Source organism: Hippocampus zosterae, chromosome 3, assembly GCF_025434085.1.
Source record: "Hippocampus zosterae strain Florida chromosome 3, ASM2543408v3, whole genome shotgun sequence".
Taxonomy (NCBI): Eukaryota; Metazoa; Chordata; class Actinopteri; order Syngnathiformes; family Syngnathidae; genus Hippocampus; species Hippocampus zosterae.
In genome coordinates, this window is record NC_067453.1 from 30,733,661 (window position 1) to 30,752,498 (window position 18,838).

General features: G+C 51.0%; 3 protein-coding genes across 3 annotated transcripts; 2 read left to right on the top strand and 1 right to left on the bottom strand.

Moving 5' to 3' along the window:
- Nucleotides 1–923: 923 nt before the first annotated feature.
- Nucleotides 924–8,466, top strand: LOC127597553 (cadherin-related family member 5-like). Its single transcript, XM_052060658.1, has 14 exons — nt 924–1,142; nt 1,926–2,092; nt 2,374–2,463; nt 2,533–2,622; nt 2,709–2,810; nt 3,535–3,720; nt 4,054–4,144; nt 4,227–4,324; nt 4,518–4,721; nt 4,876–4,986; nt 5,067–5,133; nt 6,740–7,108; nt 7,474–7,649; nt 7,923–8,466. Exons 1-14 carry the CDS (start codon nt 1,064–1,066, stop codon nt 8,415–8,417), a joined length of 2,325 nt encoding a protein of 774 aa, XP_051916618.1. The 5' UTR covers nt 924–1,063; the 3' UTR covers nt 8,418–8,466.
- Nucleotides 8,467–9,597: 1,131 nt separating this feature from the next.
- LOC127597528 (GRAM domain-containing protein 4-like) lies at nt 9,598–14,473 on the bottom strand. The gene is made up of 16 exons (XM_052060619.1): nt 14,331–14,473; nt 14,133–14,235; nt 13,736–14,048; nt 13,615–13,640; nt 13,407–13,498; nt 12,949–13,040; nt 12,798–12,846; nt 12,663–12,734; nt 12,536–12,579; nt 12,334–12,443; nt 12,087–12,241; nt 11,059–11,167; nt 10,891–10,984; nt 10,346–10,430; nt 10,157–10,225; nt 9,598–10,029 (listed from the first exon to the last, which is right to left on the bottom strand). Exons 1-16 carry the CDS (start codon nt 14,433–14,435, stop codon nt 9,919–9,921), a joined length of 1,629 nt encoding a protein of 542 aa, XP_051916579.1. The 5' UTR covers nt 14,436–14,473; the 3' UTR covers nt 9,598–9,918.
- A 1,912-nt stretch (nt 14,474–16,385) lies between these two features.
- LOC127597546 (cytosolic 5'-nucleotidase 1A-like) lies at nt 16,386–18,779 on the top strand. Its single transcript, XM_052060651.1, has 6 exons — nt 16,386–16,644; nt 17,196–17,303; nt 17,392–17,527; nt 17,690–17,812; nt 18,201–18,313; nt 18,404–18,779. The coding sequence occupies exons 1-6, from the start codon at nt 16,423–16,425 to the stop codon at nt 18,644–18,646; spliced, it is 945 nt and encodes a 314-aa protein (XP_051916611.1). The 5' UTR covers nt 16,386–16,422; the 3' UTR covers nt 18,647–18,779.
- The last annotated feature ends 59 nt before the right edge of the window (nt 18,780–18,838 follow it).

Here is an 18,838-nt window from a genome sequence, read left to right on the forward strand (position 1 = left end):
CATTTTTTTCGGCTAAAAATCTTGTCCATAAATGCCTTACTATATATACATGGTCTTTTTTTTCGGGTAAAACGTCTTACTATACATGGTCGGGGGGTTTTTTCGGCTAAAAACGCCTTACCTTGTCAAGTCCTTGGCCTTGGCGTTGGGTTGTCAGTCCTTGGACACAACACAGTCAACTGTTGCTTTTTCCCCCCATCCGAACCACATTTGAACATGCACGAAGTTGACAGTCGTCCAAGTGATGTGTGACGTAAAGGTGGGCGTGTCTTTGCAGCGCGTCCGGCGGAGTGGGCGGAACTTCGGAGAAGGTGGACGTGCTGCTCAAACGGTTCATGTGCCCGGCGTGAACCACCTGATTAGTGATGATGATGACTATGATGATGATTAAAGTGGTTTTGCTCACTCCAGCCTTCCCGTGCTTGTCATTCACTTGCCGGGACAGAACAGCCGGTCTCAAACCACATCGCAGTCTGACGTCGCGTTAGGAATGACATGCGTACTCTGACATGAACATGGGGAGTGCGTATAACATGATGACATCACATTGCACACGCCATTGAGACGTAATAACGCGGCAAAAGTTAAGTCAGCTGTCGCTTTGTAGGCGTAAAAAGCAGGATGTTCAGTCAACTTCACCTCAAATGAGGCAGAGCTGCAATACTTTTTCACCCTTTCACTTTCAAATTTAGCGTTTCAAACGAGTGTGCCCCCATCTAGTGGTTGATGGTGGAATGACACCCAAAATAGACGGGCGTTCGACTAAAATCGTGTCATTAAAAATACCCACAAAATAGCAAAAGGGCAAACTCCAAACCTGTATTGAAGGCGGAATAGGCCCCAACCCCAAAAGGTCCAGAAATACAACTCGCCCGCTTGTTCGTTAACTCGATTTCGACACAAGGAAGCGAATCGGGAAACAAACAAAAAAACACACATGAATATGTTATAAAGTGTCTCAGCTGACTGTGCAAACAAAACCATTTATGGCGGGGAAAAGTCCACCCTCGTAAAGCCCAGCCGATAAGCAGACGGTGGCCAGAAGAGAACCGCGCCACCCGACATGGACGCCAGCAAGAATTTCCGCTTCTTCTTTTTGGTGTTTTTGTTCGTCTTTCTGCCCGCCTCAGAAGCCCAAGAACGTGAGTTCCTCTCAGATGGCTTGCTACACCACTCGATTGATCGGATAAATGTCACCGAGCCAAAGTTCGGACGTCGATCGCATTTGCCAAAAGAGTTTTTCTTCAAATTTGCAACAAAATCCAAGAGTTCTTATTCCATAATTTATTGAAAAACTTTATTAGGTACAACTTTAGGGGGAAAAAATCGTAAAAAAAAAATCGGATTCACGACATGAGCATGTGGCATTTGGCACTTGTGAAAAACAAAAACATCTTTTGGGTCATTATTATCAATTTCGTTTTATCATGAATTGGTGTTTTGTGGTGTCATTTGGAGGGGGAGGATTTTTGATCAAATCAATCTTTTTGGTGGAATATCTTTTCTGCTTGCAAACCTGGTTTTGGGGGGTTTGATGACTCCCTCAACTTTTCCGATTTTGCCTCTGACATTTGAGAACATCCAAAACTAGATCGACATTTGTAAATACAAAAGCGTATTTTAGTGGCCCGAAATTTTTTTTTTGGACCGAGTCCTTATTTTTTGGCGTTAGAAATAAATAAAAAATATTTTCACAAGGAGGCTCGGGTGTCTTTTCAGGTTTTTATATTTTAGGAAAAAAAAATCTGAAAATAAATGATCCCAAATAAAATTTTTAAAAGGTACTTGAAAAAACAAACCAAAAAAACAAGGACCTACGCGCCGACGTGCCAAAGGTTTTTTTTTTTCCCCAACTCACAAATTTCAAAATGGCAGAAAACGTCACGCCGGTGGGTTTACGCCGTGCTTACCGCATCTATCATCAGTTTGTAACGCTCGCACGTCGGTGAACGTCAAGGAGAACAATGCGGTGGGCGACCTGGTGGAGACCATCACGCTACAGGACGGGATCACGGCCTCCTTGGCTTCCGCCGACGTCCCGTTCGCTCTGGACGGGAACCGGCTGATCGCCAAAGAGGTTCTGGACTATGAGGTGAGCTTGGCCGATAGGCGGGTGACAACCGCTTGAGCGCTTGCCAAAAAAGATTCCAATTGCTTGCAGAAGAAACAAGATCACGCGGTCACGGTGAAGTGCCGAAAGGAAACGGGCCTCGAGGTAAGCGTTCAACCTCCCTCCCGCCTACCGCTCCGTTGGACGCTTTACCGTGGTTTTCACGAGTTCCTTCATCTTCCTGGACCAAATATCTCAGCGCCACAAACTTTTTTCCTCAATGACACACACACACCGCTAATCCATCCAGTCCGATTTCTCAGATGATCCTGATCATCGTGGTCATTGTGGAAAACGTGAACGACAACGCTCCGATCTTTCCCAAGGACACGTACCAGATCCAAGTCAAGGAAGTGAGTGCTTGGCGGTTGCCTGCGGACGTTTGCAAACCAACGCTAACTGGTTCGCATTTGGCATCTTAGCTGGCGCCCGTGGGGACCCTCATTGGGCAATTTCCCGCCACCGACTTGGACGAGGACACGACGCTCTTCTACAGGCTGACATCGGAATCGGTACGTTCTTCTTCTAGCCGAGTCCCAACTCGCTTCAGGATTTCAGCCTGTTTTTTCTTCTGTTTGTTGGTTTTGTATTTCTTCAGAATTACTTTGGACTGGCGTCGCCCGAAGACCCGCAACTGGTCATCCAGAACGTTCTGGATTACGACAAAGTACAAAACGTAGAGATGCTCTTGTACGTTCAGGTGAGGATGCGTCACCAGCCTTTGAGCGTTTTGGTGCCTTTGGGACAGCTGCAGCTGTTGTGAACGCACGTCGTCAATGAAGTTAAGTGGAGTTGGGTTGAGCTCAACAACTTGTTATGGCAAAACGAAGCTTCACGAAGCACTTGTGTTCTTTGTCTTGACTCCTCTCGATGGTGCTCGGGTTGAAATATAAAAGTGAGAGCAATGGAAATATCTTTATTTCTAAATTCCACTGCATCTTTAAACCAAGAGTGCCATCTAGAGGAGTCAAAAATTATCGCACAAGTGCTTCATGAAGCTTCGGTCGCCCATCGCGACTTTGAACGTTACTCTCTCGGGTTAGGCAGTTGAAAAACAATCGTGGGGGTTCTCTCTTCCGTTTTTCTCGGCACTTCAATGCCGTTCAATATGATTGACAGAAAATCGGTTGAAGAAAAATGCAAGGCGATTAACTGGTCGCTGCACTCAAGCGAATATTCCGGGAGCACGACCACCCTGAGCTCGAGTCAACACTGCACTTACGAGTGGCGTCTTGCAATCGTGCCAGGTCATCGGCAATGCCGACAACGGTGGTCGAGCTCATACCCATTTTTTGATTTGGTTGTTTTTTTTTCGTATGACCGAGGCGCCGGACGGGTGACTCACGTCAAAGTCGGAAGGGCGTTACGTGACGCCTCTTTTCCACGGATGTCCTCAGCCAGATTATCCCTTTTCTTTCGACAAGGACACGCCGTTGTCTGGTTCCGGCGGCCAGGTCTCATTCAACGCCACCGCCACCATCCAAGTCAACGTGGTGGACGTGGACAACAGACCGCCCTGGTTCCAGCCCTGCAACAAACACCCGGTGGCCGGTGGCATAGTCTGCCAGAACACCGGCTACACTGGCCTAGTGAACCTCAACGAAATGGAGGCGAGTTCCTCTCATGATCAAGCTTTCCATTAAAGGTCAGACCCTTCGACTCCCGACCAAGGGCTGCGAGGAAGTCACCTATCGGCATCGGGGCTGATTATTGGTTTCCGGCCGACGTTGGCCTTAAATCGGACGCCTCGACTGGCCGTATGACTTGCTTACGCCAAGTGACGGCTTGACTAGCTTGCTTTTGCCCCAGTAGCTTTGGAGCTCCTTGAAATTTCATGGTGGAGACTTGAGACTTACTCCGACTGACTGGTTTATCCAGTCGAAGGTCGGAATGTTAGCGCATGTCCTTGTCTGATTCGGTTTCGGATCCTGTTCTTACACCAGGCCGGGCCATTAACGCTGAAGCCGGGGCCGCTTCACGCCATTGACGGCGACGTTGGGATCAACGAGGCCATCGTCTACTCCTTCCTGAGCGGTAAGACGCGCGTCCGTTCTAATTCGCGTTTCCGACCCGCCTCCGGGGCCCCGCCGTGGTCACATCCTGCTGTCCGGACCAGGAAATGAGGACGGGCTGTTCGACATCAACCCAAACACCGGCAACGTCAGCATGGTGAAGGCGGCCGATGTTTTGGGGACCATCAGTCTGACAGTTCTGGTGAGTCCTTCTCTGTGCTACCTGTCACTTTTGAGTCAGCTGGAGTTACTAGTTGGGGACCTTGATTTGGCGGAAATTTTCATTCCTTTGTTTTTTTTTGTTCAATCAATGAAGACAAAAAAAAAACTGCAGAAAACTTGGGTCAGGACTTGATTGTGAAAAACTTGTTTGGGGGTTTGCTCTTCTCCGGCAGGCGGCCCAGACGCCAAGCAGTTCTCAGTTTGCCACCACCAGCCTCACAGTCAGCGTTCAGGTGAAGAGCCTGCACATACCGCGATTCCAGAGGCCCGAGTACCAGTGTGTGGTCGCTTCAGTGGGCGCCATGGCGACAGACCCGACCAACAAGGACGAGCCGCTTCAGATCATCGCCTTGGATGAGGACTACGCCGGTGTGGGGGTAAAGCCCTGTTGATTCTTGAGCCGTTGCTATTCTTCAGGAGATTGCTCCGGTATCTTCTGTACATCACTCGAGTACCTGTTTCGTTGATGTTGTCGTCATTTTTAAGTCAGCCATACGCACTGACAAGGCCTTCCTCTTCCCGCCCCACCAGGGGATAAACCCTCACATCGTCTATGGCGTCATCGGAAGCGAGGACTTCGCCATCATCAACGGCTACTTGTTCATGACCACCAATCTCCCGGAGGGCACTCTCTCTCTGCAAGTGAGCTCCCCCAACCCAAAGCCCGGTCGGGAACACGAGCGCAGCGGTTGTCTGGCTAAACTCCCGACCTCACCCTGCAGGTGGAGGCGGTGGACACGTCCAATGGGGAGAATGTAAGAGCGCAGCTCTCGGTGGAGGTGAAATCAGGTAAGGAGACCTCCTCTCACATGGGGCAACCATAGATGTCAAAGCAGCAGCGGTGGGGGGGACTGTGTTTACATGACTCGGATGGAGTCGGACCCAAATTCAGGACCATGGACTCCTGTACATAGCCCAAGGCTACCAAAGACTCAACTTGATCTCTGTATTCATCGGATGCAACTCGATTTTCGACTTGAAATCGGTGACCTTTCCTTTTTCAAGGGCGAAAATCCGCATGCTGCATTTTTGAAAGAAAGCGTCGTGCACGCAAACCCGGTCACTCGCGCTAGGCTCTGTTGCCGAGTTCACCTCTTGAGCCAAGAATCACGGAGCGAGCCCTGAACATGACTGAGGTTCTCGGGAGCCGTTAACTTTAGCCTCATTCGCTGATGGGCTTCATCGAGAAGACGAGAAGAGCATGGAAAATACACAGACTTATGATCGGCTACTGTACCTCTGGGAAGCTGCCAAACGTCTCTGGCATCGTGCCAGGCAAAGAACTGATATCAAACCTTACGGCGACTCCAGACTCTTTCCACCGGCGGCTGTGGAATGGGCCTTCTGGTCTAGAAATCATTGACCGTCTTAGGTGTCAAATGTTTTGGACACATGCTCATGGAATACAAAACATGTCTGCAGACTCAGTTCCATCAGTGGAGACCCGTTTGACCATTTCTTTATAGCTCCTGGTCAATCTAGGTCAATCCCACTCGATTGTTTCATCTGGACTTTCATTCTTTCATTGAATTATCTTTTGGTCCCCACAAAGCACGTTGAGGATTTGCCTTGCACACACATAGTGGGACACAAAGAAACTTGCCGTGCCCCGACTTGCCATCCAATCCAAGTTGTGTCACATCGGTTTCCTGGCGCTGATCCTGTTCAGTCTCTCCCAGCTGAGCGTGGCCAACAAGGGGAAGATAAACACCATGGACAAACCGGAGAAAATCCCACCAAATCAGAAATTGAGGGGTAGACATACCCGCCTTGTGGGCTGTTGTCAGCAGTTCTGGACTGTCACATCCGAATCCCTCAAGAGGAATCTTCCATTTTCTTTTGGGATCAGTTCTGAGCCCCTTCTTGTTTTGCTGCGGTGATGGGCAGACTGACAGACAAGGTCCCACAGGAGTTTCCGTTCACGACAATCTTTGCAGATCTGCGGTGTAGAGTAGGGACCGGGGGGAAGAGAAATGACAGAAGCGGACTGAAACACGGGAGAGACGAGGACTGAAGGTCAGTCGAGTAGAGGTGTGAATGAAGAGGAGGAGGGCGGAATGGTGAGTTTACGTAGAGTCGAGGTGGAGAAGCAGCAGGAGGTCCAGGAGTTGGCAGAGAAAAGTCGGAGAAGAGAGTACAGGCCGGATGGGGCCAAAGAGTGGCGAAGCGAGCAGCTGCAAAAGTGAAGGTTCACAGGACCGTCGGGAGGCCAGCCATATGTAGATGGCTGGAAAACAACAGCGGGCACTCTCACAAAGCTTGCACATTCAGCTGACTCAGGACGACATTCCCCCATTTGATTGGCGGACAGTCGCGGGGCTGAATCGTGGCGCTGGATGGATGGTGACAGACCTCCACCCCCGCCCACTAAGATTCACATGTGCTCTCCTCTCAGGTCTCACCACTACCGCTTTGCCTTCGAGCACTCCCGACAGTGTGACCAGCCCCTTGACCACTGAGGGTGGAACCACAGATCAGGCAGAGTCCACCACCAACCCCGATGCCTCCACCACCAACCCCGAACCCTCCACCGAAGGCAAAACCACTGAAACAATGGAGTCCACCGCCAACACTGGCACTTCTACTGAGGGCACAACCACAGAAGCCCATACGGAGTCCACCACTAACTCCGGAACTCCCACCGGGGACGGCGTCTCATCTGGTGTCACTGCCACAAGTGAAAGTAGCTCCACCGCCGCCACAGAATCGCAGGTGACGCCACTGGTCACCGACGGTCCCACCAGCCCTGCGGACCCTCACACAGGTGGTCATGGATTTTGTCTTACTAGCTGGCATCCGGTTGGCCAGAGAGGTTAGCCAACCGGATCATTAGTCCTAAGGAAGTCCTTCACATGACTTCCTTAGGCAACGTGGGTTCAGTTCCAACGCGGGCACTGTGTGAACGCGAGTGCGATTGGTTGTTGGACCACTGGTCCGGGGGGTTGCCCAAATCAGCTACCCGGGTCCGTGAACAGGATAGTTCTTTTCCAAAAAGTATCGAAGACGGATGGACGGATAGGCAACCGGAGACTCGCCAGTGGCTGGCGGTTCAACTTCCCCTCGCCATTTTTCACAGCAGCTCAAGCCACTTGTCCGCGGTTATCGACCGTTGACGTTTCTTTCTTCCAGAGAAGGCGCCAATTCCGCCAGGCGACTTCGGGCCAGGGGACATGGCCGCGCTGGGGGCGACCCTCGGCGTTCTTCTCTTGGTCTGCGCGGTGACCATCGGAGTGCTCGTTTGTCGCCTTCAGAGGGGAAAAGCCGACTGGAGGAAGATCCACGAAGCCAGCGTCTTCCGAAGCTCCGTGAGTCAAGTCTGCCCTCTCTGTCCAATAACGTACCTAAGAACCAGGACTTCGTCACGTTTGTGCGGTTTTGGAATTCCACTTTTCGAATTGCCGGCGTTTGACTTCACTCCCCGGTCCCGCCTTTCCGCTCTTGCGTTTCTTCCGTCACTGTCCGGCCTCTGACACTTTGTGGTTCGACTACGGACAAAGCGGGAAAAGACAGCTTTGGCGGTTGCGCGAAAGGGGATATGGCCATCTCGCCAAGCGCTGAAAACGGTTTTGTCTCCGCAGGTGGGCCAGGGAGTTGGCGGCGAGAAGCAGGGCGTCCAGTACACCAACGAGGCTTTCCAGCACGACGATGACGACAACGACGACGGCGGCGTGGGCTCCGGGGGTCCGTTTGTCACGGCGGTAAAAGAGGGGCCGGCGGACGACTCCGCCCTCACGTCCAGCGTGAGGGCGCTGGGCACCCTCCTGGATGCCGACAACATCAGCCAGATGAGCTCGGACAAGGAGGAGGTGGTGAAGCCCATCCTGACCAAAGAACGCCGCCTGGAGGAAGGCTACAAGGCCGTATGGTTCAAGGAGGACATCGACCCGGACGCCAAGGAGGAAGTGGTCATCATTCCCAACAGCAGGGCGGACGACAGCGAGGACGAGGACGACGACGCCCCTGCTAAACGCTCGCAGCCAACCGAGCTCGACCTGGACAGCGGCTTGGGAGTGAGGATCGAGGATCCGGCGGAGGACTCGGAAAGTGACGACGTTCTGAACGTCGACCTTTGAGGAGGGCGCGGCGGGAAGCAATAAAAGCGGATGACTATTATGGTCTGACTGCACAAAACAAAGCCCGAACCAACCACGCCTGAAACTCAAATCGCGTAGCAGTCATCAGCAGACTCATTTTAACAAGCTAGCAGGTGGGAAGATAACGCCCTTTGTTTTTCTGCGAGGGAGGCAAAGGTCAGCTGCCAGGAAGAAAAAAATAATGTCTTCCCCTTCACAGCTCCACAAGTCCACAAGAGTCCCTGTCCACTCGAGTCCCCGATGCGCAAATACATTTCATGTCCGTCGCAAATTGTTGATTCAATATGAGCAGATGTCCATTTTCAATCATCCTGAAAAATCTTAATAAATAATACACATTGTAGATCAGGGGTGTCAAACCTGTTTCTGTCCTGGGTCGCGTTGTAGTTACGGTTTCCCTCGGAGGGCCGTGATCAATTTTGGGAATACTCCATTTTACAATCTGAAGTCAAGAATAATGACTGTTTCGGTGGATTACGTCTGACAAACTGAAATGTTGCTTCAGACTTTAGCGAGAGTCATGGAACTTGACATGATTGAATTGCTTTCGCGGGCCACATAAAGTGGTGTGGCGGGCCAGATCTGGCCCCCGGGCCTTAACTTTGACATCTGTGTTGTAGATTCTTTGCAGTTACATTTGAAGCGATCCCAGAAGTAACTCCGTCGTGGAGCCTTCGCATGACTGACAGACCCGAAAAATACATCAAAGTCTGAATCTTTTTTTGGGGGGGGGTGGGGGGGTACGGAAATTGATTTGACCTCAAAATAGACCCTGCGCTCATGCCAAAATCTGCCAGAGTAGACCCGTAGCTTCTTGTCGGCTCTCCGTGACGGAAGATAGGAAGGTCACTTACCCGGGGTCAGGTCGCGGGGGGGGTCGCGGCTTTAGCGGGGAAGCCCGGACTTTCCTCTCCCCAGCCACTTCTTCCAACTCTCACGGAGAGTTGGAAAGAGACGGAGAGTTCCCAAAGCGTGGCAGCGTTTCCCAGGTCTTACCCGGAAAACCTCACCAGGGAGTTCAGGAGGCGATCCCGATCTGGCGCCGCCTCTCGACGCAGAGGATCAAGTCAAAGCTGGAAGTAACTCCCAAAATGGCGGGAGCCTTAAGTTAACACCAACAGGGCAGAAGCGAGTGCGCACCAACACAAAAAACAAAAACCGCCAGCAAGGGGTTCAAAAGAGCCATTGTATTACATTTTTTAAAAAAGAAAGGCACGTCTCATTTCAACATGTATAAAAACTTTAAAACCCCACGAGGACTTTGAAATCGTAAAAAAACACGACATCAAAAGAAGATTCGCAAAAGCCATCGTCAAGAAGCATCAAATCGATTCGGAAAAAAAATTTCAATCACCGCGACAAGCCGTGATCAGCTGACGTGGTGCATTTTGGGAAATTTGTCATGACGAGTCCTCGGGACCGATTCCTTTCACGCGGCCAATCGCCGATGGCTTGGTCGCGGCGCGAGGAGGAGGAAGGGTTACGACGTCGGCGGGGTGGCGACCGTCTCCATGGCGACCACCAGGTTGCGCTGGGCCGAGATGGCGTCGAAGACTTCGTCCCGATTGGTCATGGTTCCAAACACCAGCGGCTGAGTCACACACACACACACACACACACACACGATACCCCTTTTACTATTTTACCGTGGCGACCAATCGGCGGCCATTTTGGAGAAGGTTGAAGACTTTTTGAAGACCTTTGTGTGCATTTCTCACCTTCTGGGTGAACGGCGTTGCTATGGAGATGCCCATCCCGAGGCCAGGTAGCACGGACAACACTTTGTACTGCGAGGGGGGGGGGGGGGGTGGGGGTGGGGAAGACGGCGCTTAACAAAACAAAATTCAACCCCAAAAGTTTTTTTTTTTTTTTTTTTTTTTTTCGCGATGGGGAATTCCAGCGAGCACCTTCTGGATGTCGGTGATGTCCAGCAGTTTGATGACTTTGTCCCTCTTGGATGACGATGAGCGGGAACACTCGAAGCACAAGTAGCTGGCGAGGAAAAGAAAACGGGGGCCGCGTCGTTACGACAAAAAAAAAAAAAAAAAATTCGGGATACGAGTGCGATAAAACAACAGCTGGAAGCCGAAATGCGTTTCAGCCAATCAGAAGCCGGAAGAAAGTCATGAGATGGGAAAAAAAATTAAAAATAAGGGCAACACTGTTACTCCCCAAAAAAATCTTTATATAACCCCCCCAAATAATAATGGTGGCTAAAAATGTACTTGGTGTGTGCGTAAAAAGGAAAACCGTTTTTTGAATGATTGCATTTTCTAAAATAAATAACAGGCAGATTTTCATGCAAATTGTTTTTTGTGTTTTCTTGAAAAAAAAATCCTGATCATAATTTGGGTGGCTAAAAAAAATGGAGATTTGTGTGCACCGAGGGCCAAAATGCATCAAATTGTTGATGAAAAATGCGTCCGGACAAAACTCAAGCTGGCGGCCTTACTTGTCGGTGACGTAGAGGACTCCGTTGCGGATGTAGTCCGCCGGCGTCTTCTTGTCGCGGTTGATGAGGCAGCAGCGCCAGCCGCCGTCGCAGACTAACAGGCCGCAACAACAACCCTCGCGTTAGCCGAGACGCCACGCCGCGAGAGCGCGCCCGCCTTCCCGTTACCTGCTAGGGGGCGCTCACTCTCGGGGAGGTTGAAGACCTCGCGGAAGGTTCCCCGCTTGGTGCTGTAGGATCGACTTCCGCCGCCTCCGTCGTCGCCGCTGCCGAGAGCCTGAAACACAAAAAAAAACAAGCAAACATGCGGAGTCAAAAGCACTCTTAACACCCCCCAAGCCCCCCCCCCCCCAAAAAAAAAACCTCACTCTTCACATTAACTCATTCAGTAGCAGCCAATTCTAGACCAAGTCTGAAAAGACGTTTAAAAACGTCTTTGGGAGTGAATGAGTTAATGATGTCGTATGCACGCATTTAACGTCACAGATGCGAGGCTGGAAGAAAAAGTGCCTTTGTGTCGCATTTCGCGCCCCAACAAAACAGCAAACATGCGGAGTCAAAAGCACTCTTAACACCCCCCAACCACCACAAAAAAAAACCCTCACTCTTCACATTAACTCATTCAGTAGCAGCCAATTCTAGACCAAGTTTGAAAAGACGTTAAAAAATGTCTTTGGGAGTGAATGAGTTAATGATGTCGTATGCACGCATTTAACGTCACAGATGCGAGGCTGGAAGAAAAAGTGCCTTTGTGCCGCATTTCGCGCCCCAACAAAACAGCAAACATGCGGAGTCAAAAGCACTCTTAACACCCCCGCCCCCCCCCCAAAAGAAAACCTCACTCTTCACATGAACTCATTCAGTAGCAGCCAATTCTAGACCAAGTCTGAAAAGACGTTTAAAAACGTCTTTGGGAGTGAAGGAGTTAATGATGTCGTATGCACGCATTTAACGTCACAGATGCGAGGCTGGAAGAAAAATTGCCTTTGCGTCGCATTTTGCCAGGCAAAAATGTGCATTTCGCGCACCAACAAAACAACAAAACCTCCTGCGGGGAGTCGGTAGAAGCTCGGCTAGCTAGCTCGGCTAGCTAGCAGCGGCTAGCTAGCCACAAACGCCGGTTGCCACGCGGCGGCTCTCAAGACGTCGGCGCGTCATCGTACGTCATCAACCGCAAAAAGGCGATCGGGACTCACGCGTCTGCCGGCGGAGTCGCAGGCCCGCTCCCTCATCTGGACGTCGGTGGGCAGGCCGCTCCACACGATGTGCGCCGTGTCGTAGCGCCGACGCAGTTTGGGGCAACTTTTGAAGATGAAGTTGATGACGAAGAATTTGATGCCCACAAACACACCTGAGGGCGAAGAAGACAAGAGGCGCTCGCCAATCGGAGGACGTGGCCGACCGTGTCGCGCTTGCGCGTGAACGAGAGGAATGAGATCGTGCCGATGATGAATCCCAGCAGTTTGTAAGGCAGCAGGCAGGAGGCGATGAAGGACACCCACAGAGCCACGTACAGCTTCTTGGTCAACTCAGGCTCCACCCACATGAAGAGACTACACACAAACACACCCACACAAAAAATATTTTGAACGCATCCCATTAACCCCGGTGGCACGCGGATGACGAGCCGAGCCGAAAATCTCACTTCTTGATCTTCTCCAGGATGTCGGCCATCTTGCCAAAGATATTCTGTGCGGAGGGCGGGGCAACAAAATGCAACACCCGTTGAAAAGCGGCCGCCGGGCAAAACGGCAGCGCCAAAGCGAGCTCACCTGAGCTCTCTGGGCCACGTGCAGAACCAGCTGGAACTTCTCCGACACGCTCAGGTCTTCTCTGGGAGGTTCCTGTGGAAGGTTGAGGGAGCATCTTGACACCTGTCAATCATCTTGACACACACAGACGCTTACCACAGGCTCCGAGACTTCCGGAACGATGCTCCACTGGATCCTCCAGCCCCTGAAACGAAAGCACGAAGCGCAGGGCACGTTGTCACGACGTCGATGCTATTTTGTTGCCGTTTTCCAATTGGCTGACAGGAGCGGGGTGGGCGGGGCTCACCTGGCAATGAGGTAGTTCAAAGAAAGGCGCAGGACAGCCAGGAAGAGGAACGCGGAGATGGTCCAGCCGCGCCACGTGGCGTACATGTAGATCTGTTAGCGACACACGCGGCTCACTGTTAGCATCTAGCCGTTAGCATCCGGACGAGAGCGTCAAGCATTTGGATACTCATGTCCGGCAGCCGGCGGTTATCTTGGCGGATAGCGTTTAGCGTTCAACGGTTAGCGTGGAGAAATGACACTTTGAGTTTAGAGGAGTTGAGGTGCTAGCTTGCGGCTAGCCTCCGCAAGCTAGCGGTGGCGCTATACCGGAGCTAAGGCGGCGCTACGAGCCCCAAACAAAGACCCTTTAGCATTTTTTTTTCATCATTTCTCGCCGTCCCCGCGGACAGTCGGCGTTTGGCGTCCACTTAGCATCTCTGCGCGACTTATTAGCATCGGGCGTCGAGTTAGCCTCACAGTGAAGGCGATGGCCGTGGTGTAGACGGAATGCCAGTCGGACAAGGCCGAGAGGTCGCGCAGGAAGCTGGTGACGGGCCTCAGTCCTCTCTCTGCAAAAAGACAAAGACAGGGGGGGGCGGATTGCTTTAGAGGCCACGTGGGGGGTGGTGGGGGGGGGGAGATTTGAGCGCACATTTTTTCCCATCAAAAAGTTCAAGTGACTCACTGGCCCGCCTCATGTTTTCCGTCAGCCTGCGGAGGAGTGACATTGAAACGCGTCACCGAGACCAAGAAGAAGAAGAAGAAGTTTGGAAGAAGAGAAAATTCGGGGAATGCAACCGGCTCACCTCCTGGCACTGAGCGGCTCGTCCGGCTCAGGCGCCTCCTCCCGCGCTTGCGCGTGGAAGTCGTCAAAGTCCACGCCCACGTGCTTGGAAAGCCATCTTTGGAAGCGACCGTAAGCGTCCTCCTTCGCGGGGGTGCTGGTGGTGGTGGTGGTGATGTCGGGAGGGGGCGGGGCTTTTGGAGTGACAGACCTGCCGTGGTTGATGTCTTGGAGTTTTTGCTCAAGTTCCACGTTCCTGCAGCGTTCCCGCTCCAGCTCCTGACGCAGCGCTTCCATGCCGAGTTCTTCCTCCCGGAGTTTCCTCAACTCCTCCTCTGGAAGGCGGCGCGATCAGAGTCACATCGTGACATCGCCCGAGAATGAACCGATGAATGAATTTGCTCAAAAACGCAGCTCACGTAAAAAATGCTTCTCCAACCAGGCCATCTCCAGGTGTCCTTTCATCTCATTCAGATCCGATTGGGATTCATCTTGAGATGCCGAAACGTTTGCTGAAGCGACCTAAAACCGACACAGAACAACTCTCACCCTCCTTCAGTTGAGACCTTTTTGAACCTCGGCGCATCCGCGTGAGTTTTGCGTGTTCCGTTTCGCACCTCCTCGCTGGATTCTGCATCCGACATGTCGGGCGAGTCCAACAGATCCACGATATCATCCCGCCTGTGGCCCCAATTCCGGATCCGTTCCAGGCGCCGCCGCATGGTTGAGCCTCGTGAAACGCGGCCCGACCGACGCCGACGCCCCGTGCCGGAGCTTGCCGTCTCCCTGGACCCCGCTGACTTCTGCAGAGGGTGGGGGTGGGGTGGTTGGGGGGGGGGGTGGTTGGGGGGGGGGGCGGGGACATTTCACTTAGGATACGTAATAAGGGAGCAAGGTGATAAGAGTTATAAGGGAGCAACGTGATAAGTTTTGTAGCCAAATGTTTCCTGTAAGGTGTTCCGCAGGGCTCTGTTCTTGAGCCTCTTCTGCATCCATGCGTTGTGCATTTTTGCCAAGATAACCTCTTCCAAAGCGTCCGTTTAAAAGATACAAGCATCTATCTCCCGCTAGCTTCATACCCGTCAACTCGTACGGTTTAGCCATAGTTCATACGGATTTTGTGGTGAATCTTACGTATATGGCCGTATTGCACAAATCATACGGATTCAGAAAATGTCCAGGTTTTTGGGGGGGGGGGTTTACCCCCTAACACAGGGGTGTCCAAACTTTTTGCCAAGGGGGCCAGATTTTATGTGGTAAAATGTCGGGGGGCCGACCTTGGCTGACATTCTTTACATTGAACAACAATATTGTTCAACAAATTTTAGTAAGCCAGTCTGTTTCACATTTCCATTTTTATTTTAATTTCAACAATCTTAAGAATTTCTTTTGGTTCATTTGAAACAGGAATTTGAAATATGACATATCAGTCAATATAAACACGGAGTGATGTCTTGTTAACTCGTGAGTGATGCCCTCTAGTGTCTAAATGCTATTACTCATTTAGTGAATGCTATTACTCATTTAGCCACTAGAGGGAAGCAGTACTCTATGAAACATCACTCACCAGTCTACGAGACCTCAGTCAATGCAACACGTGTTCCATTGCGCCCAACCTGCGGGCCAGATGGCACTGATTTTATGACGGGGGCCGAGGGCCGGATGAAATTCGACCGCGGGCCGGATTTGGCCCGCGGGCCGGACTTTGGACATGCTGCCCTAACAGGTAGTTCCGTTTGCTTTTGCCCAGAACGGTGCTAGTCTACTCAAATGCTTTCTTTTCCGGTAACTTTTCCAAAAAGGAAAACAACTCTGAACACAGTAATGCCACTAAGTAGAATGATGATTAGACATTAACCAGACATCGTATTATGGAGATCTACAAGAAATATCATTGAAAATTTCGTGGGGTTTTTTTTCTGCCGTTATTTTGACATATAAAATGCTTTGGGGTTTTTTGGGGGTAGTTAATACAGGTTGGCGCTGCGAAAAGTTGACAGGTATGTTGCTTGTTGCCACAACAGGAGCGTGAGAAAGAGTTACGGATCATGATCAGGAGGCATGTGTGCCCATTGTTTTGGCTTGCCAAGCCCAAGATATGAGGCGGTTATGATTGACAGGTCGCAACGTTTTCTTGTTGGAGCCGTTCCCAATAGTTCGGTCGCCAGTCACACACTAATTAAGTGGACTGTGGCGGAAATCAAAACAGGAGCAAATGTCTACCTGATAGTGTGGTCGCTGAAGGTGACAGACAAGCCAATCGTGTTTGAGCTCACGAAGACGGGACACACCTGAGCTGAAGAATGTTGCTCCAAAGCGAACAAGTGGCGTCCGTAAAGAAAACTTGTTTGGAAACTCCGCAACGGCACTCCGATGAAGTTCCAAGTCAAGTCAAGTCCACGGTTCCTTCATCCGAGGCGAGGCAATCGGTTGTGGAAGAAGTTTAGCAACCAGGCGCAAAAACTGCCGTTTGACTTGTTTAGTTGGCAAATAAACACGCCACCTCGTAGGCGTGGCTACGCTCTTGAAAAGTGGGAAACGTCATCGCGCGAGATTCTTAAGGAGATCGTTTCACTTTACTCGTTTTTAAACTCTGGCGACGTGGAGCGATACGATTTATGGCTGATGAATTTGAAAGACGTTTGGATTATTTTTAATGAGCAGAATCGTTTTCATTGAAAGCCGGTAGGTGGCGGTAATGACGAGCTAATGTTATTGTCATCCACCAATCAGGAGGAGGAAGACGACGAGGTGGCAAGTAAAGGCGGAAGTGAACTTTTTGCCGTATGCCGAGCAACTTTTCTGACCATTTTCTTATTTCCTTCGGTGTCAGGAGTGACTTTTCGTGTATTTTTTACCCGCCTTCGCCGGCAAAGAGTCGACAGGGAGGCGGAGATGGTCTCCACCGTCGCGAACGTTGACGTGAAACAGGTAAAAAGCCCCCCAAAGACGTCATGTGACCAAACCACACCGAGAGGAAAAGAAAAATAAACATTGGACTCATCGTTCGATACAAAGGGGAAGGGCGAACGGAATTGCACTACAGTCAGAAGAAATCGGCCTTAATTTTAGTCTGCTTGTTGAGCTGATATAATTGTCAATCGAAAATATATCGGACAAGTGAAACGATTTCTTTTCATTCGATGTCTGCCTTCATTTCCATATTTACACACACGCGCACTCAAAGGGGCAAAATGAGTCGAAAGTCAAGCGCACGCACGCACGCGAAGGACTTCCGGTTTTTATTTTACTCCATTTTAAAAGTTTAAATGCCCTCATGAATTAGAGTAAAGGGTCCTCGAGTCCCTTGAAAAGGTTTTTAAGTTGTTGCCCAAAAATAAAACGTCATCTTCTGGCGTTTTATGATTCTACCCTCTTGAAAACACTTCCTGGTAACAAAGAAACAAACAAATAACATGAAACTTATTATTTAAAAAAAAAAGTCATTATGGTGATTAAAAGCGAAACTAATGCGTGTGCAGAAAGACGCCGATCACGCGCTGGTGGTGGCCATCTCGTGCTCGGCCGTGCTGGAGGATGCCGACGATGGTGACGTGCACCGTGTGGGCGTGGCCTTCCCACTGCTGCAGGTGCGGGGACAACCGGACGATGGGAGTTGACAGGCTGGAAAAAAAAAAGTTTGTCCTTCAACATTTAAAAAAAAAAATTTTTTTTTAGGCACTGCAGAGTGTGAATCGGCACCTGGTGGAAGCGAATTCTAGCGAGTCGTTGCTTTTTGACGTGCTTCTCATCACCACCGACGAGCGACGGCAGCGGCAGAGTGCTCGCATCGTCAGCAGCACCAAACATTACGGTAGGTCTTGGGGGGGGGGGCGGGGGGGGGCAGTCAACACCACACACATGCATCAATCCGTTATCTGATCCGCTTTATGTTTCTAATCGCCCTAAAAAAAAAAAAATTTTGAGTTGGCAAGAAAATGATTGTTGTCGTTGACTGGCCGCGCGGCCCCCGCAGGTCTGGAAGTGAGCCGCTTCTGCTTTTCGGATGGGGAGGACTTTGTGGAGAGTTTACTTGAAAATCAAGTGCAGCTGTTCCTGTCTACGGAGCCGGAGGAAGTGGCGCTGGTGTGGCAAAGAGGTGCGTTGTCCCCATGGTGGCGCCGGAGGGCTACGCCGCAGGCGCCGCCATGTGGAGTGACAAAAAAAAAAAAAAAAAAAAACAGACCTGGAAATAAAAAATAAAAAAAAAAGAATTGATTGATGGATCCACGAGTTCAAGTCAGCAAAATGATCCGTCGATAAAACGGTTATGCTATTCAACTTGAAAAGTTCTTCTCGATGAAAAAAAGAAAATCCGATTTGCATTTTTCCAAATTTTGTTGAAAAGAGCAAAATATTTCCATTTCATAATCATACTAAAAATATTTAAGCGACATATTTTGTTTGACTTGAATCAACTCAAATCTCGCCGCTAACCAAAAACCAAGGCCGAGGTCTGACTTTGCGCCGGCGCCGCCATGTTGCAGGCGTCCCGTCGTCGCTGCTGGGCCATCAAACCTGGTCCAGCCCGTCCGAGCAACTCCGAGTTTTGCTGTGCGTCGACGACGTCATCGCCGCGGCGGCCGCCGAGTCCGCGCAGGTACCGACACGCTAACTCATCACGCTAACTCATCTCCCAAAAACCGCACGAGTTCCGAATTCACCGATGCAGCGGTCCTCCCCCCCTTAGCGCTTCTGGTCACAGCTCGGCGCCATGCGAAGTCGTTTCGGTGTCCTGGGCAGTCCCGTCAGCGTGGCGGTGATGACGGCGCACGGCGGGCGCCGAGGCTTCGCCGACGCCCTGGCCACGCTTCGCTCCTGCGGCCTGAACGCCGACGAGGCCCATTGCCTCGCCGGCGCCCCCCGCGGACCCATCCTGGAACTGCTCAGGCCTCACGTCCTACTCGGCGGCGGCGGTGGCGGCTTGGGCTGATGTCGCAGCGCCTTCAAAAGGACGCCGTTGGGTTGGGAGAATGTTTGTGAATGTGCCGGTGGCCGCTTGCGGTTGCTGTGAATGTACAGGAGTGCGCGCGTTTGTCGTTTCCAATTAATTCTCATGTCTCCAAACTTTTTTTTTTTAAGAAATGGTGCAATTGTAGCAGTATAAAGTTGAATAAAAAAAAAA

Bases quoted from the DNA above. Each gene is read 5' to 3' on its own strand.
- LOC127597528 (XM_052060619.1), bottom strand. From the start codon at position 14,435: ATGCGGCGGCGCCTGGAACGGATCCGGAATTGGGGCCACAGGCGGGAT. The intron at 14,049-14,132 runs GTGAGCTGCGTT...GCCGCCTTCCAG, and splicing joins GTTGGAGAAGCATTTTTTAC to AGGAGGAGTTGAGGAAACTC. The intron at 10,226-10,345 runs GTGCTCGCTGGA...CCCCCCTCGCAG, and splicing joins ACATCACCGACATCCAGAAG to TACAAAGTGTTGTCCGTGCT.
- LOC127597546 (XM_052060651.1), top strand. From the start codon at position 16,423: ATGTTATTGTCATCCACCAATCAGGAGGAGGAAGACGACGAGGTGGCA. The intron at 17,528-17,689 runs GTAGGTCTTGGG...CGGCCCCCGCAG, and splicing joins CAGCAGCACCAAACATTACG to GTCTGGAAGTGAGCCGCTTC. The intron at 17,813-18,200 runs GTGCGTTGTCCC...GCCATGTTGCAG, and splicing joins GGCGCTGGTGTGGCAAAGAG to GCGTCCCGTCGTCGCTGCTG.
- LOC127597553 (XM_052060658.1), top strand. From the start codon at position 1,064: ATGGACGCCAGCAAGAATTTCCGCTTCTTCTTTTTGGTGTTTTTGTTC. The intron at 2,093-2,373 runs GTGAGCTTGGCC...CCGATTTCTCAG, and splicing joins AAGAGGTTCTGGACTATGAG to ATGATCCTGATCATCGTGGT. The intron at 2,464-2,532 runs GTGAGTGCTTGG...TTGGCATCTTAG, and splicing joins ACCAGATCCAAGTCAAGGAA to CTGGCGCCCGTGGGGACCCT.